The sequence below is a fragment of the Pipistrellus kuhlii genome, unplaced genomic scaffold (assembly GCF_014108245.1).
Source record: "Pipistrellus kuhlii isolate mPipKuh1 unplaced genomic scaffold, mPipKuh1.p scaffold_m20_p_20, whole genome shotgun sequence".
NCBI lineage: Eukaryota > Metazoa > Chordata > Mammalia > Chiroptera > Vespertilionidae > Pipistrellus > Pipistrellus kuhlii.
This window is the reverse complement of record NW_023425516.1, coordinates 2,409,371-2,428,222: the sequence shown is the minus strand read 5'-3', so window position 1 is coordinate 2,428,222 and position 18,852 is coordinate 2,409,371. Positions and strand designations below refer to the sequence as shown.

Here is an 18,852-nt window from a genome sequence, read left to right as displayed (position 1 = left end):
GCGAATGACTGAAATCTACCAGTAAAAATGGTGGGTGATAGCAGGAGAGTAAAAGGGCGTGGGCTATGGGGGGAGGGGGAAGGGGGGAGAAGGAGGTCAGAGACAGAAGGAGGGACCATGTTATGCACTGCTTGCAGGGTGCAGTATTTGATTTGTTTTCTGAATGCACTAGAAAATTACCAGATGCTTTTTAAGCGGAGGTGACACGATTTAAATTACATTCATTAAGCAGCACTCTGGTTGCTGCGTGGAGAACAGGCTGGGAAGGGGGCCATGTCCTCTGCAGTTTTATGCAGAGAAATTGGACTGGGCCTCACCAGTGAGAAGTCACGGTGCTCTTCTGGGTCCTGAGCACAGGTTGGTGACCTGCCACACTCAGGCTGACCCACACTTCACCCACCTTCAGTGCCATGCACGGAGGCATTCTGGGGCTTGAGAAGCTACCTGTTGGCATGTACAACTTTTGCCTCAAACTGTGGGGCTGGAAGTATAACTTTGGTGGAGTCCAACCAGCAGGCCAAACAAAGGATGTGGAAATCATACTGAAAGTTTCCATGTCACATTGGAAAGAAAGATGCCCAGACAGGCCCACGTCGGAGGATCAGCAGGAAGTCAAGCAAAGTGACTGTGGCTCTGAGCTCAGAGCCCCCACACAAACCCGTCTCTGGCAGCTCAGAAATGATCCCTGTCCCCTGGTGGTTTGACTCAACAGATGTGTCAGAAAGCCCAGAACCATCTGCAATGCTAATCCCTCCAGATGGCGAAACATCTCACCGAGCAAAGAGTGCGGGTCTGGACCACTATGGAACCTGTCTCAAACTCTCCTGCTAATCCCTACTGACCCCCCTCCACACACTCATTCATCCTCATTTCCATGTGCCCGCTCCCTCAGTTAGACAGGTTCCTGGCACACTCACTCTCCACTGATGGCTGGATGCCTGCCCTCCAAGCTTGAATCAACACCAACCACACAGAATTAGCAGTGCCCGGTGCTGGGAGGCGAGGGCATTACTCCCGATGCCCACCGAGTCCTGCTCCGGACCCCTCCTCCCTCCTGCAGCAGCATCTCTATGCCCAATAGAACCCCAACCTCACCTTGTTGATTTTGTTGGTTTTGGGGAGCGTCTGACTGATGTGCAGGTCCGAATACCGGGGTGGCTTTCGCAGAGGGTTGTTGATGTCACACGGGACCGACTCTGTCCGGACGAGCCTTGCTGGATCCGTAGGGATAAAAGCAGCAGTTTGGGATTTAAGGATTACTTGGGCTTGTATTCGAGGCCCGCCCCCAGGCTGGAAGGGATTCACTAAAAATGACAGTTATGTCATGTCAGGATAATGGCATCGGGAGCTCTCTCTGGCCGTTGTCTTTACTGTCAATATGTGACTTGACCATGACAAATTACAATAATAAAATGGAAGCTAACTATTTGTTTTCAATACCGTAATTTTTTCACATTGCTGCTCACTTCAGAACTGAACGCCTTTGAAATAACAGAGGTTCCTGATTTCTCAGGGTCTGTAATCACTGGACAAGCTCATTATGGCCACCCATCCCTGTCCATCTGACCTTCATGTCAGGATCACCTTTCATTACTTGTTGGATTTCTCAGGCTTAGCAGCCTGTCCCATGTCGAAGCACATTTGTCCTAATCAAGGCCACCGGGGTCCCTGGAGGAAAGGCTTGGCTTTCCCAGCCCCCCTCTCTGCCTCATCTTGAAGCTAGAGATCTGGGCACACGGCTGATGCTAAATAAATAATTAGTGCGCCAAGCACGTCACCCAAGCTCTTCTCCCTGCTACCCCTCTGTTATTTCTACTACGTACAGGGGCCACAGGGAGGGACAAAAAAATGATAAACTCAAATTCAAATTTGATGCTAATAAGTGTTACTTATTAGTTTTTTTAATTGTGGGGGCGAAGGGGGCTGGTTAGTGGAAAAGTTAAAAGCTTGAACTGACCTAGGGATTTAATTTCTCTGCTTAGCCTGAGCAGCCATCACCATAGAAACCGCCACTGTTTCCAACTTCCTACTGGCGATGGGGTGGGGGCAGCACAAATCTGGTGGACTTCTGGAAAGCTCTGTTTGCTCGCATGCACATAGGGGGCCCTTCTTCAGATGGCAGCCCCTGAGAGCCGTCTCCAGCAGGCTGGTCTGCTCTCCTCGTGGGGGGCGGGAGCCATTAGGAACCAGCTATGGATGGGAATTCTGTGGGTGGTGATTTCTCCAACAAAGCTGACCACAACAGTTCAAGAACAGGAGAATTCAGGTTTAAAACAGCCTCACTGAGTGTATACAGTTGTTCATGGAGCAGATGGCTCTTATCTGGAATGTGGGTGGGAGGGCAGGAGGGGCAGGGGGACAGGGGGACAGGGCACAAGAAGAGAGATCAAGACTTTCCCTTCACTTGCAATTTCCAAAGCAAAGATCTTCGAAGCCAACGGCCTGTTGGCTTTGGGGCGTGTCTCGGCACTTTCGGCAGCCGTTTGCCGCTCTGTAGCTTTCCCATGGGTTTGTCCCGGGAAGATCCCCCTGAGCGGGCACTGACCGGGGCGAGGACTGGGAGGGGGCTCGCAAGAGGACAAGGAGGAGCTCAGCACCCGCTTAGCAAGGCTCTACCCCCAGTTGGAGCCTTAGCTTCATGCAACCTATAGCTGGGGGGTGGCAGGGAGGAGGCCAGCAAGAATTTTTAAACTCTGAATAAGTTTCTACGTTTTTAAAATAAGCACAAAGCACATACAACGAGTCGGGCTTTTCTGTGGTGGGAAAAGCTGCGGCACAGGCTCACGGAGAGGCTGGCGGGGCTATTCTCCCTAGACACCGCCGGGCTCTCTCCACCGCGCTCGGCCCCATCTGGCCAGCTTGTCTTTCGTACGGCTCTTGCTTGGCCCTGGAAGGCATCTGAGTTGTAACTGCTGCTCCAGAGCAGCACTTCTCAACCTCAAAGTGCACAGGACTCAGCTGCAGATGCTGCTGAAATGCAGACTCTGATTCCATGGGTCAGCAAAGGAGGCACCAAGCTCCCTGCTGATTCTGGCACTGCTGGTCCTTGGGCAGCAAATGTTAAATACTTACCTCCTCGGTGGATGATGAGGAGATGACAGGGTGGGGCTTCTTTGGTGCATTTGTTGTGGCACTTTAACCTGAGAGAAAGAGAGAGGAGGATGGATGGGTGGGTGGGTGGATGAATGCATAGATGCATGGATAAACAGAGGCATGGATGCACAGACGGATGATGAGTGGATGGGTGGGTGCATAGATGCATAGATCATGGATAAATAGATTGATGGATGCATGCATGGATGCCCAGATGGACAGACGATGAATGGATGGATGGGTGGTGCATCCATGCATGTATGATGCATGCTCAGATGAACAGAAGGATGGATGAATGCATGGATGGATGAGTATATAGAACAAAAGCAGAGTGGACTTTTGTTTTTACACCTTTGATAAACCAATATGGAGTCACTGTCAGCCATGATAGTCATGTCAAGCACTATGTCAAGACTGAGGTAATGGGGTGTAACAGGAACAGGAACAGGCCAAAAGCATAAGTCTGGACACTTAGGTAAAGGCTCCATTGGGCCTCTGATATGAATGAGATCTCCACTCCTAAGGGGCTATTAAGAACTCAGAGCTTTGACCATTCAACACTCAAGCTCGGCTGCAGCACAGGTCACGCTGGGAGCATTGAGGGACTCCCACTCCAGAGGCTATTTGCCGCACTGCAGTCACCTGGTTTAAGACTACTGTGGACACTGCCAGTGACCAGGACTTTCCCCTGGATGCTCACTCTGTTCAGTTCTACCACATAAGCTCCCCGTCTCTGTGTGCAGCTTGCCTGTGACTCTGCTGGCTTACTGGGGAGTTCTCCCCTACTAAACCTTTTGGGGATTCTCCCTTGCCACAACAGTGAGTGGATAGATGGGTAGATGGATAGATGGGAGGTTAGATGGATTAATGAATGTGTGGATGGATGGATGGGTAGATGGGTCAATGGGTGGGTGGATGGATAGATGGATTGGTGGGTGGATGAGTGAGTGAGTAGATGGATCGATTAGTCTATGGATGGGTGGGTGGATAGATGGATTGGTGGGTGGGCGAATGGGTGAGTGGATTAATCGATGAGTGTGTGGATGGGTGGATGAATGGGTAGATGGGTCAACGGGTGGGTAGATGGATGGATGGATGGAATGCCCCAGTAGTTGAGAAAGCTCTGAGTACTATGGATACCAAATTGTAAGATGAGATAGGGCAGCTACTGAAAAGATATTATCCTTGGCAGCCAAGAAATTAACTCTGGAGAGAGTCTGCTGCCATACCATTCTCATGGGTCAGCCCTGGGTGGCCCAAGAGTGAGTAGACACTTCAGCAGTGCCCACTTCATGCTATAAAGACATTTCCTCCTATCAGTCTGCATTTATCTTTGTCATCATCATCTTCCAATCCCAATAATCATCTACCATTTACTTGAAGACTCATTTGATGGCCATGGTACTACACATTTTACAGACAACAAGCCACTGGATCTTTATAACAACCTTATGAAATAGGTATTATCATCATTCCATCTTACAGATGGAAAAAAAAGATGACCTGACTCACCCTAGTAGAATACCTACGTCAGTGGTGGCCTCTAATTTTTCTTAAAGGCTCTAGTTGTCAGAGACAGCCACCCAAGGCAGTGATGGGAGCTCTCCTTCACTGCTGGGAGGGTGGGGCATGCAGGTTCCACTTGAGAGGGGAGCTTATACGTGGTAGAAGCGAGCAGAGTGAGCATCCTGGGGAAAGTCCTGTCACTGGCAGCATCCACAGTGTCTTAAGCCAGGGGACTGCAGTGGCGGCAAACAGCCTGTGGAAGCCCCTCAGCCTCAGAGGGCAGAGCTAGGTGTGGGAGCACAACCGCGGCTCATGCAGAACGTCCAATAGAACCGGCTCTGACGCTCAGGCTCTTCGCTTCCCATGGAGATCCAGATGTCAGAACCAGTGCCCACACATCCAGGACCTGCCTATCAAGTCCACATGCTATGAAACCACATAGACCCTGGAGGGTAGGGTGGGACTGAGGCCAAATTGTCACACAATGCAGACACTATGTCCCACTTACAAATAACCATTTTTTCCAGTGAGAAATATGCATGGTTCCACCCAAATCAGATCCCCAAGGTTTGCTCTCTGAGGTTCTGATTCAGTAACTGAATGAGAATTTCCAGCAAGTGTATTCCAGAGTTTAAGAACCAGCATGGAAGAGGGGCACACTCTCCTTCTCAGGTGAGAGATGTCTGGGAACTTCTCTTACAGAATACACCATCTCCCCCACACCCGGGAAGGGGGAAGGATGAGGCCAGGATAGTGTGCAGATAATCTGGTTTCAAATCCTTGCACCACTACTTCCTGCTTTGACAACTTGGGCAAGTGGCTGATCAGCTCTGAGCCTCAGTTTCCTTACCTGTGAAGTGGGGACAATCATAGCACCTGCCTCACGGTGCTGCAGTGAGGACTAATAATATGACACAAATAAGGTGCTTGGGACAGATACTTGCAGCAGCAGGTCCTGTCCTTTTTACTATGGTGGTTATTGTCATCACTGCTAATTTGGACAGCCAGCCCCTAAGACCCTCCGCAGACAAACTTCTCTGGCTGGAAAGGTGAGCTGGCTGAAAAGAAGGAAGCCTGAAACAGCACAATGGGGAGCTGGGTGATGAATATCTCAGTCTCCTCTCTCTTCGGTAGGACAACTCAGGGGTGTGTTAAGGTAGGGCTGATAGTTGCCCATAACTGCCCTCTGAGGCACCAGTGCTGGCCACTTTGCCTTCCCTCACTCCCCTACTCTCCCACTTCCCTGCTGGTGTGGGCTGGGATCTCCTCTCCAATAAACCAACTGTCTGCCCTTGAGTCCTTGTCTCAAAGTCTGTAGAAACATGGGAGGTCAACCAAGACACGATGATTATTACAAGAGGCAAAAAGCAGAACATCAGAGTGGTCAGTCCCAGAGCCCTCACACCAGAACCAAGCCCTCTGACCACACTCCTGTGTGTCTCTAAAGAGAATTTCCTTCGCAGGTGCTCTGTCCCACATGGAGGAAAAGGGGGCGGGGGGGGGGGGTTGGGGAGCACACAGCTGACGACCAGGAACAAACGTGTGCACCAGCCTGGCCCAGAGGCACCGTGACTTAGTGGGAACGGCTGCATGTGGTTCCAGACCTAAGCCTGACCTGAGGTTCTACCCTTGGACACCGTCTGCTTCGCTGGGGCCCAGGGTCCTCAGGCACAAACTGTGACGAGGGTCACATGAGAAACTTAATGCCCAGGTAAGTGCCCATGCAGGCAGCCAACAGGCAGTGTTTCTGCTTTCAGAGCTGAAGCACACCGAGTGCCCTCAGGATGCCCACATCCAGCCGGGAAACTTGACTTAAAACTTTCATTGAGAATGGTTTGTTGATGTCTTTTTTTTTTTTTTTTAAACTTTCAAGGCTAATAGAATAAGCTTGAGTTGTCCAGAAAAGTTGCTTATGTGGAACATCTCATTCCCCAAAGGAGCCACAGGCTAAATGAGACATCGTCTCCGTCTGAAAATTAAATATGTGAATTTATCTGGAGGGCAGGATCTGGGTCTTCCTCATCTTTGTAGCTCCCTTTTCCACTGCCTGCCTCGGTGCCCGGTCTGGGGGCTGGTGCTGAACACACTGGATCAGTATCAGAGATGGAGAGAGAGGAGGGAAGAACAAGGGAGGATCACAGATGGAAACCGAGTCCAACGTTACCGATGTAGGAGCGCTGATAGTCTCTATCACAATTTCTTTTTGAAAAATGATATCTGTTCCTTATACATAATTTCCCTTGAAGGTGGTGAAATACAAAAATGTCCCTCTCTGCATCCCTTCTCCCCGCCCTCTCTCCTCCCCCACGGGCATTTTCCTTCCTTGCTTTTTCTTGCAGGGCTGGTGGAGAGCTCCCCTTCCCCTCTGGACATGAAGAGGGGAGTCATGGGAAGGGAGGAAGGAGAAGTAAACAAAGATGGGGCAGGAGACTGGATTTTTATTCTGAGAGCAAGGGGAACCAAGGAAGGACTTTTGAGCAGGAAGGTGGAAGCCGGAGAGCATTTTGGAAAGGCCCCTCTGGCAGGATCTTTACCACCAAAGGGCACCAGGTTCCTTTCCTGCCCCCTTTTCCTAGTCACTGCGCTCAGCGCGCCTTCACGCTTCCTGCAGAATCAGGAAGCCAGATCAGGACCCCCTGTGCCTGGGCTTTGTTTCTCTGAATCGCCTGACCCAGCAGTTGTCTCAGTTTGGTTCCCCTCTGGTCTCTTCTTTGAGCCAAATGCTTCCAGAAACATCTCCGTATGTTCTCAGTAGAGGATATCAAACACCCCTTTCCTCACTGCTGACAACACAGTGGGGTTGAACTCTCTGGCCTTCAACTCCCAGGAACATAAATGAGAATGGTGCTAGGAAGTGTGAATATGTAAATCAGATCACAGGCCCCAGGGGCTGAATGACAAATTATCATGAGACCTCACCACTGTTCTCTCGCTAAGAGGATACTGTACCCAAAGCACAGGCTTATTCACTGCTGGGGAGGCCCCTCCAGCCCTCCTTATCCCTCAACTTCCCCGAGAGAGGAGAGAGTGACCATAGAGTTGTCATGGCTCCCAGGACTTGGAGGTGCTTATCAACACGAAGACCCATTTGTCATCCTTCAATTCAAGAAAGGCTGAGGGGAGAGAGTGGCAGGAGGGTTGAGAAAAAGACAAATAGCTCCAGCCCAGGGTCAGGTCGAGATCAGAGTCTCACATTCCGTTTTGATTACTTTGTTCAAGGAGGAGCAGAGCGGGGGAACATTTTTGCTGCCCTCTGTGTGGCCAGACCTTAGCTCATGTGAGTGGTTAGGAGTCCAGGTTCTTGAATCAAAAGGATTGTATGTAAGTTTGAAGAGCAGATCCACTCACCATGAGAATTTGGGTCAGCTATTTAATCCTAAAGATCTGTTTCCTCATCTGTAAAATGGGGATAACAACAGACCGTATCTTCCATGGTTGTTGCAAGGATTAAATGAAATCATGTATGTTTTTAGCAAAATGTCTCACACTTAGTAAGTCCTCAATATATAATATAATCATCAGCATCATCACCATCACTATCATCACCACTACCACCATCACCATCACCATAATCATCACCACCACCATCATCAACACCACCATCATTACCATCACCACCACCATCACCACCACCACCACCATCATCATCATCACCACCATCATCATCATCACCACCATCATCATCAACATTCAACCCTCACTTCAGCCCCCAGTAAAGTTATAATTATCCCTCACACAACTATAATTAGACCCACATTTTTGCTTATATAGTTAAAAATGCATATAAGGGACTATTAATTTCCACTCTGATTATGGCAAAAACGGAAGTGTTTCTATTAATGGAAAAGTAAGTTTAGGCTTCAAGCTGGTGATGTCTGAAACACACGCTCATAATTATATCCTGCCAATGTCCTGCCTGTTGTACAAGTACCTGGAGCTTCCAGGAAATTCGCAGCAGCTGCAACATCGGCGCTCATCACCGCCGCAGCTTTTCAAAAGCTGAGAAAATTAGTGCACCCAGTGGCTCTAACCGACCATGGCCTCCTTCACACTTTTATCTCCTCATCTTGTATTTGAAGCAAGAGCACAGGCTAGGGGGATATACAGGGCACGAAGGGAACCAGCGAACACACGAAATCCAAGTGAAGAGATCCATTAAGAGAGAGCAATACTGGAAAAAGGATTATATGGCTGACTTGAACAAAAATTAGTAAAAGTGACAGCTTGCAGGAAGAGAAAGAAACGCAAGTATCTCCAACCAGGCTACTGCAGGCAGGGGGAGGGGGGCTTGCAGAAAGTGCATTAAAGCCCCACAGGGACAAATTGAAAGCTAGTGCTGGTTAACTTGGCTTCCAAATGCCATTCTCTACCTTTCTAGGGAGATGCTTACAAAGTGGGCAGTGACCTTAGTGGGAACACAAGAAATATTTCCATTATGATGGACCTGCCTCCAGCCAACCTGGGTCACCTGGGACATGGGCCTTGAGTGCTCAACCCAGACAAACCAGAATGTTTGATCGCTGTATAACCTATTGATTATTTTAGAAATAGCACGGTAGCCTAGCCAGTGTTGCTCAGTGGTTGAGTGTTGACCTATAAACCAGGAGGTCACAGTTTGATTCCTGGTCAGTACTCATGCCCGGGTTGTGGGCTTGATACCCATGAGAGAGTGCAGGAGGCATCTGATCAATGATTCTTTCTCATCATTGATATTCCTCTCTCTTTCCCCTCCTCTCTTAAATGTATAAAGATATATATTTTTAAGCACAAGATCATTTTTAAAAAAAGAAAAGAAAGAAATCGTACTATAATGCTAGCACTCTGAAATGGAACAATGCATAACAGTCCCAGGGGCCGGGAATGAGTGATTTACTACATAACCAATGCTTGCCCACCAAGGGCAATTTTGCTGCCTTCCTCCCTCACCCCAGGGACATTAGCAATGTCTGGAGACATTTTTGGTTGTCACAACTGAGGGTAGAGTTGAAGGGCTACTGGCATCTAGTGGGTGAAGGCCAGCAATTCTTTGAAACACCCATAAGAGATCCCTAGACAAAGAATCACCTGGCCCCAAATGGCAATGGTGCCCAGTTGAGAAACATGGATAGAAACCCTCCAATTTGTCTCCTACCGTGACTGGTTCAGAAGATCCCCAAAGAAAAACAGAGAATGAGAACTACGGAGAAGTAGGAAATAAGCTAGATTTTCCAGACCATTGCCCTTGCTTCAACCCACAGAGGTGATATGGTTTTTATTTCATTGTTTATACTTCATATTAATAGAAAATCCATTTCTGCAATGAAGAAAATGCTGAACAACTTATTTAAAGATCCTGATTTGAATGAATCCCTACCTAAGTCATTGATGTGCCAGTACATGTCTTATCACTTTGAATGAATGTGTGCATGAGCCTCATTTTCCATCAGGGAGGTTTAGAAACTTTTCCAGAGTCACTCCGCTGGGAGGTGGCAGAGTTAGAGCCTGAACCCAGCTCTCTCTGGCTTCGGACTCTGGACTCCGATGCTGTCTTACTGAGTTAGGCTCCCTAGAGGCAGATCCTGAGATGGGTATTCCTACAAGTGCTTTATGGAGGTTTTAGAAGACACCCCCTCCCTCCCACACTCCAGCCCATGCAGAACTAAAAGCACCGTGGTTCCAACTCTTGCTTTTCAGAATACAGCTACCCAAATCCCATCTTGAAATGCAGATAAGGGGAGAGGCCCCAGGCCTCAGCTGCCCACAGAGAAAAGAGGCAGATAGAATGATCAAGGCTGGGGAACCCATCAGCACCTTCTTGCAAAGGCAAACTTCACCCAGCTGAACCCACATTATCAGACAATACTCAATTGTGCTGACATCCGACCACTTAGAATGGAACTCCACTCCACACTCATGAACCTATTTGATGAAAACGCCTCAATTTAGATAACGGCAAATTGCTTTCTGAGCATAATTTCCTATTAGTTCATTAATCTCTCTATTCAGAACAACAAGGAAGCTGATGATAATTCCGGAGGAAGTGGGCATGACACAGAAGCAGGAGGGAAGGGGGTGAGACACTCGGGAGTCTCCTGACTTCATAACATTAGACACTGTATTCACTTTTGTTTATTAAGATCTTATCATGGGCCAAGTAGTAGGCTGAGCATGTTACCTTATTTATCTCAGATTTTAAAAATAATAAAAATCTCATGAGTAAATGAACAAATGGTTCTGCTCATTTTTTCTAAGAAGCTGCGCCCCTGCCCTCGCCACCCCCGCCCCCACCCCACCCCAGTCTCGATGCCACCTCTCTGAAATTCCACCAGCCACTGTCTTATCCGTGCACTTCTGTTTCACTGAAATTCATTTCTCAACAGCTGTGTCCCCCCTAAACTCCTGGATAGTGGGGTCTGTGTGCCTCCTGTCTCTGACCCTCATCCAGCCCTTCTACCTTGCCCATAAGTGTGTCCAAAACTTGCTACGTTTGAAAACAAATACCAATGACCGCCCATCCTCGCTGTTCTTAATGCAAAAGTGACCGGGTTTTGTTCACAGAAAACATTCAAATTTCAACTGCGATGCCTGTGACACGGGCTCACCGCTCCAGACTGGAGAGAGCGCTCACCCTGCTGCAGTCACACAGGGACATGTCAGGGCCCCTGAGCGTGCCGGACCCTGTCTGCGTCCCACTGTGGCAGGTTTCCTAAGGGCTCAGCACACCGGAGCCCATGGCACAGTGGAGCATGGCACGGTTTGAATTCTGCCATGCTCACACCAGGGAGAAAGTCCTGTAATAAACCCTTGTAACTCGGGGGCAAGGACATGTCACTGACTCCTTCCCACAGTCCTGCGGTGGGTCTCGTAGTGCGCCCACTTTACAGATAAGGAAACTGAGCTCCCAGAGGGCAAGCTTCTTGCTCCGGCTCATACAGGGAGTTGGGCGATGGAGCTGGGACTCACACTGGGTTCTGGCTGCTTCCAAAATCTGTGCTTCCAGCAGCCAGCCCTCCCCCAGATCCTCATGCTTCCCCAGTCCCCCCGCACCCCAACCCTTGGCAGGCTCTGAGCCTTTGCTCATTACTGCTGGAACAGAGGACAGAAGCACGGGCTGCCTCTGAGCTCTGCATCCAGTGCCGAAAATTAAACCGGCTCAGGAAGCCTCAGCCTCTCCGACTCCTGGCTGTGTCCCTGTCACCTAATTACCTGCCTTCAAAGCCTGCACACCGCAGGTGCGAGGCTGTGAAAGCTGCCTCGTCCCCCACAGAACACGGTGTGACTGCGCGCAGCCCGGAGCAGCTGGTGCTGGGGGGAAGCAGACGGCCTTCTGGTTGGAGCCCAGGGCCTGGCCTGTGCCTCTCGGAGTGGGAAAGACCAGGGCCCGACATCTTCAGGGCTCACCTGAGAGCTGGGTCTGTGGAGGACCAAGGTGGGCATGCGGCCTCCTGTCTGCCTTCTCTATGTTCACGGAGCTGAAGGCTCCTTAGGGGCTGGAACTAACTAACCCTTCCCACAAGGGACCGGAGCCTTCCCTTCATCACTCAGGTGAGCCCTCCAGGCTGGCGGGAAGAGGGAGCCTGGCCCCTGTGGCTAGCCCACCTCCATCACCAGGCAGGACTGGGGGAGGGAGCCTGGAGGAGCCCAAATGAGAGTTTGCAGCCTGGGACAGACAAGGCTACAGAGGAAGGTTTCCTGACTTTTTTTTTTCTTTTAATTATATATATATATATATATATATATATATATATATATATATATATATATATTCTCTCTCTCTCTCTCTCTCTCTCTCTCTCTCTCTCTCTCTCTCTCTCTCTCTCATTTATTTCAGAGAGGAAGGGAGAGGGAGAGAGATAGAGACATCAATGATGAGAGAGAATCATTGATTGGCTGCCTCCTGCACACCCCCTACTGGGGATCGAGCTTGCAACCCGGGCATGTGCCCTGACAGGGAATTGAACCCTGACCTCCTTATCATAGGTCCACACTCAACCACTGAGCTATGCCAGTCAGCAGCTGCCTGCCATCTTTTAATCTGAGTGGCTCCCATCAGCAGTCAGATGTACATTCATTTGTAATTCTTTGATACAGCTGAGTGTCATTGACTATGTTACAGAGATTGGACAGAGTGGGATTTGACACACATTTACGGAAGGAGAGCGGGAGGCCAGGCAGAGGCATGTGTGACCTCTGACAGAAGCCTGGGCCTGCCCCGCACCGCTATCCTCCAGTGCTGAGTTCTTGAATGCTCACTGCCACATTAGGCAGGTATGATGATTACTCCTCTCATGCAGATGAAAAGACCAGAAACAGAAATGGGAAAATCATCACACCCCCCGCTGAGAGAGAACCAATAAGAAAAAAAAGACTTCACAAAGTCTAACTCGGGGATTGGCAAACTACAGCCCACGGTCACACAGCTATAAGGTAAGAGAGCCAGAATGTAAGCCCATCTTAGTCTGACTCAAGAGCCCACATCAGGCACCATGGCTTTTCTACAGCTTCCCCACCTTTTGCCAGCCATGACCTGGAACAGATGTGTGGATGTGGGGTGGGGGAGAACTCAGGACCAACGCAGAAAAGTTAGGTGCCAGGGTTTCAGTCCTGACTGCCACATCAGGCAGGAGAGACTCAGTTTTCACATCTGTAAAATGGGGAGAATCATCACCCTCCTCTTCCCCCCCCCCCCCCCATCTGACAGGAGAAACAATAAAGGAGAAAAAGACTTCACAAAGTCTAACTCAAGGATTGGCAAACTATAGCCAAGAGGCCCAAGCCAGCTGGCAAAATATTTATGCAAATAAGGTTTTATGAAAATATGTAAATGTGTCATGCCCATTTGGATATCGTCTCTGGCTGCTTTTGAGCTACATGGCAGAGCCGAGTAGTTGTAATAGACACACTATGGCCTGGACTAGTGGTCGGCAAACTGCAGCTCGTGAGCCACTTGTGGCTCAAGAGCTGCGGTTTGCCGCTCTGTTGACTAATGGGTTTGCCGACCACTGGGATAGGGGCTTAATCACAAGGAGCAACAACAGCCTGTAATTATTGAAATCAAGAGTCTAGGTCGGTGGTCGGCAAACTCATTAGTCAACAGAGCGGCAAACCGCGGCTTGCAAGCCGCGTGTGGTTTGTGAACTGCAGTTTGTCAATCACTGGTCTAGACGCAAAGCCTAGAATATTTCCTATCTGATCAGCTCCAGAAAAAGTCTGCCAACCCTTATCTTCGATGCTATGAAGCTGCAAGGTGCCCCCACACCTCAGCAGACAGCACTAAGCATTTATTTTTAACACCACCCATCAGCTTGGGTTCTCTTTCAGAACTGCTCCCCTTGAGCCCTTCCCCAAATATACAGGATCATTTAAGATTGATTTCCAAAAAACAGAGCAAGCAATTCAAATGGAAGTCAAGAAACCAAACTCCCATCAGCCACTTCAGGGTCCGATGAAGCACTGGCTAACAGCAGGCATCGTGAAAAGACGCTTCCAGGTACAGCCACTTACTTGCAATTTTTACACTTGAGGCCAAAAAGCATCCCTTTCCCACAAACTGTGCACGTCTGAGACATCCAGTACTTGGTGGAAAACCTGTGGGAAAGCGACAGAAAATGGTTAAGGTTAGGGTGATGGTGACGCGTCTGACCTGTGTCTATCAGGATGAACCCCTTAAAGGTAAGACTTCCAGGCTGGAACTTGTTTGCAGTCCTGCTTCTTCCAACATGTGATTTAATCAACTTGCTTAAACTCCTGGAGCCTCAGTTTCCTCATCTGTAAAATGGGATAATAGCAGTATTGACCTCATAGGTCATCGGGAGGATTAAACAAGGTAATGAATAATGTCAGGGCTATTCTATAGAGCTTAAAAGGGACATATTTTCTTAGCTGAATATGAATACCTCTCAAGCATAAATTAGTTTCTCTCATGTAAAGTACCTTATTTTACCAATCCATTTCAAGAAAGAGGTTCTGCTGCCTTTGAAGCAGAAATCTTATTTTTATCCCTTTTATTTGAATGAGATTTGAAAATTGAATTATGTAAATATTTCAATGCATCTATTATTTTGTGGAGTTTATTAAACTACTTTAAAAATTGGAAAAAAAAAAAAATAATGTCAGGGCTTTCACACAGCACCTGACGCATAATGCGCCCTCAACTAATTGGGTTGTGATTGTATTACCTGATCATTCCTAAACAGTCAATCAGTCATTCAGCAAATGTTGCCTGATGGCCTACTATGTGCCAAGTTCAGTCTAGAGCAGAGTTATGGAAGGGGTTGGAACTGTCCTTGTAGCCTCCAAAGCAAGATGAGGCCTCTGGAAAGTCCTGCTAAGCCAGTGGCTGGCAAACTCATTAGTCAAGCAGGGGTCCTCAAACTTTTTAAAGTGGGGGCCAGATCACGGTCCCTCAGAGAGCTGGAGGGCCGGACTATATGAACTACTAATTCCTACTGTAACACCTCGGCTGCGCTCACTGCCCAAAAAACCTGGCGGGCCGGATCAGATTCCTCTGCGGGCCTCATGTGGCCCGCGGGCCGTAGTTTGAAGACGCCTGGCACTCAACAGAGTGGCAAACTGAGGCTCTCGAGCCACAGTTTGCTGACCACTGCGCTAAGTCAGTGCCCATGAATACTAGCCACATCACCTGGGAAGCTTCAAGAAGGGACTTTGCCCCAACAAGCTGAAACCACTAACTAGAGGCGAGTCCCCTAAAAAGAAAGCCTTTCAGAACATCAGCTCCTCTCCCTTCCCAACCACCACCACTTGCTGCAACCAAGGCAGTTTGGGGGCCTCTGATATACAGCGGTGAACCAGCAGGAATGGAGGTGCATTCCTCCATTTCCAGCCCATTGGGGGCAGGGTACTCTCTTCTTCAAGAGATAGCAGGCTCTGACCAGGGAGTGGAACTGAGCCAAGAACGTGGCCAATCTGGGGTGTAGAACTGAGTCGGAGGGCGTTGCTTAGCCAGGGGTGAGGACAATACAGAGATGGAGCTAAGCCAAGGGGCCGTGCAAAGGAAAGAAACAAAAAATAGGCCCCTCCTTAATGCCTTTCTCTCTGCATCTCACTGCCTGACCATTGATGTGTCTATCACGTTTCTCACCACTTCTCCCACCACTTTCTCATTTGAGACTTAACAAGTGTCCTGTCAACATATTTCTTCCAAGAACTGTTGAGATGCCTTTCCGGGACTGCGTGCTCATGCAGCCTCACCCAACTATGGGGATGCGTCTTCCCCTGACACTGCCCTCCACACCACAGCCCTAATCTCTCCCTCCTGTCCGGGTCTGTTAGCTGTTTCACCCTCCACCAGACCATGAGATCCTCAAGGGCATACATCTCTCTCAGTGCTGCGGCCATGGTGCAGACATTCTCTACATATACAAGTGGAAAGAATCCATCAATGAGTGCACTAGTCCCTCAGCCCATTCATGGAGGCCTTGGTGCAAAGAAGCCTCTCAGCAGCAGTGTTTAAAAAACATGAAATACTGAGGTCAGCTAGCTCGTAAAATAATCCCATCACTGAATGGTCCAAGGCCTCAGCTTTCCAATCTGTCAAATGGACATGACCTCACCTTTGCCATTTACCCCACTGTGTTTTTGAGGAGATTGTGAGGATAATGAGCTAAACTGTGGAAAGTAAATAATTTCCTTTTAAGGGCTGACTGGTAGTTTTGAATTTCCCTCCTGAAAGGGCAGGTGTTCCTGCAGAGGTGGCCCCGTGTACTCAGCACAGCTGCAGCTCTGAGCTGACTGACACCTCAGAAGCAGTGACCACCCATTCTTGTGTCTTCTGAGTGGGGAGACCCAAAATTGGGATGTAAAGCATTCGTTTTGACAAGGATTCCAGTTATTAAGTGGTTTTTATATACCAGGGACTTTGCTTAGCACTTTAATATAGTATCTCATTTAATCCTCACAACCACAACCATTTTCTCCTGTGGGTAGGCAGAATTATCTGAGGAGAAAATTGAGCCTCGGAGAGATTACGTAACTTCCTCAAGGCTGCAGAGCTTTACTATCTGGGATTGGAACACAGGTCAGTCAAACTCCAAAGCCCTGGCTTTTAACCATTAAGTGCTAATTTCCTAAGGGCCAGGTTAATAAGATGCAGGCATCTCAATCCCTGGCCATCATGCTGAGGTTGAGCCTGGCCCCTGAGAGAGCAGCATGGTGACAGCAGCTGGAGTGACACATCTGCCCAGCCTCTCCCCAGCAGGGGGGCCACAGTGCCCAGCCCTCACCACGCTGGGAGGTAGGAATCCAGCCTACCTGTGCTTGATGGAGTTGCTAAGGTCTCTGCGAGAGATCTGCGGGGACCAGCGCGGCACTGACAGTGTGTCTGTGGGGAGAGAAGAGAGGAGAAGAGCCTGTTACACGGAGGGTTGGAGCTGGCCTGGGCCCATTACATAGAGCAGTGGTTCTCAACCTTTCTAATGCCACAACCCTTCCATACAGCTCCTCATGTTGTGGTGACCCCCCCAACCATAATATTAATTTCATTGCTAATCCATAACTGTAATTTTGCTACTGTTAATGAATTGTAATGTAAATATCTGTGTTTTCCAATGGTATTAGGACCCTGCTAAGACCCACAGGTTGTAGAGCCTAAGATGATCGGAAAACACAGATATTTACATTATGATTCGTAACAGTAGCAAAATTACAGATATGAAGTAGCAACAAAAATAATTTTATGGTTGGGGGTCACCACAACATGAGGAACTGTATGAAAGGGTTGCGGCCTTAGAAAGGTTGAGAGCCACTGACATAGAGGATTAGAGGATGGTGTGAGCTCCCGTCAAACCCAGTAAGAGGGAGGCTCGCTGCCCTCGGGAAGGACAATGACCACATCACAATTAAACCAAAGCCAAGCAGAACACTCGTGTAGCTTGTTTATCTTCACCCATGCAAGGTCCCCCTGGGCAGGGCAGCCAGAGAATGCCTTGAAGAAAGCCAGTGTGCAAACAATAAAATTAAGCATCACTTCCGTTTACAGAGTGCTTAGTGTGTGCTGGGTGTATGCTGACACATGCCTCAGTTCAATACATCGTGAAACAATCCCAAAGGTAAGGGTTGCTAGCATCCCCACCTTGAAGGTGAGGAAGCTGAGGCCTGGAGAGAGGAAGTCAGTTGCGCAAGGTCATACACCTCAGAAGCAGCACAGTCACCGTGAATCCAGGCTCCAGGGGCTTTAGCATGTGTGCCCTTGCAGGCAAAATTCTAAAGCGGTAGATTCCAGATGCCAGTAACGCAAGTACCATCTTCCTAATTTTGGTCACGACCCTGTACAACCCATAGAATTATTTATTTCCTATTTTGACTCTTTTGTTTGTTTAAATACATTTATTTTAAAATCAAATTCTATATGGAAAACTAGTATAATTTTCTGTAAATTATAGGTAACTAGCCTATCTAATAAAAGAGTAATATGCAAATTAACCATCACCACAGTACACCAACCAGCCATGCCCACCAGCCAATCAGGAGAGAGTATGCAAATTAACCCAACCAAGATGGCTGTGGCCATGGAGAAAGCAGGAGGGAGGCTTGGGTTTCCACAGCGATGGAGGAAGACAAGCTTTCTGCACACCCTGGCTGGCCCAGGCCTCCGCTTAAAAATACAAAGTTTCAATTATAGAAGATAGATCCCAACAAAAATAGCAGCAGCCACAGAGATAGAGAAAGCAGGCTAAGGTTTCCCCAGTGATGGAGGAAGTAAAGCTTTCCAGCCTAGGCCTCCACTCCAGGCTACAAAGTTTCAATAATAGAAGGTGAATAAACCCCAACAAAAATGGCTGCTGCCACAGAGGAAGCAGAAGGCTTGGCTCTGCTCCAGGCTACAAAGTTTTAATTATAGAAGATAAATATGTCCCAGATACCAGTGCCTCCTCTTCGGTCTCTGTGGGGTGTGGCCGGCTAGCAACCACCACAAGTCCCTCGACTATGCCGCCCCACACCCGCAAAGGAACCCCCACCCAGATCTGGACACCCTTCAGGGCAAACCAGCTGGCTCCCACTCATACACCAGGCCTCTATCCTATCTAATAAAAGAGTAATATGCAGATTGACCATCACTCCAAAACACAAGATGGCTACCTCCATGTGGTCAAAGATCTTGCCCCAATGTGGACACAATATGGCCACCACAAGATGGTTAGCAGGAGAGGGCAGTTGGGAGAGACCAGGCCTGCAAAGGGAGGGTAGTTGTGGGCAATCAGACCAGCAGGGGAGGGCAGTTAGGGGTGACCAGGTCAGCAGAGGAGGGAAGTTGGG

General features: G+C 48.8%; 1 protein-coding gene across 2 annotated transcripts in view; it reads right to left on the bottom strand.

The window, feature by feature from the left end:
* KSR2 (kinase suppressor of ras 2) overlaps positions 1-18,852 on the bottom strand; it is a 271,878-nt gene that overhangs the window by 55,838 nt on the left and 197,188 nt on the right. For both annotated transcript variants that reach the window (XM_045585402.1, XM_045585403.1), the window contains exons 6-9: positions 16,849-16,918; positions 14,083-14,166; positions 3,073-3,140; positions 1,096-1,214 (exon numbers count right to left, since the gene is read on the bottom strand). In XM_045585402.1, the coding sequence (XP_045441358.1) occupies positions 1,096-1,214; positions 3,073-3,140; positions 14,083-14,166; positions 16,849-16,918 (341 nt within the window). The remainder of the gene's footprint in view (positions 1-1,095; positions 1,215-3,072; positions 3,141-14,082; positions 14,167-16,848; positions 16,919-18,852) is intronic.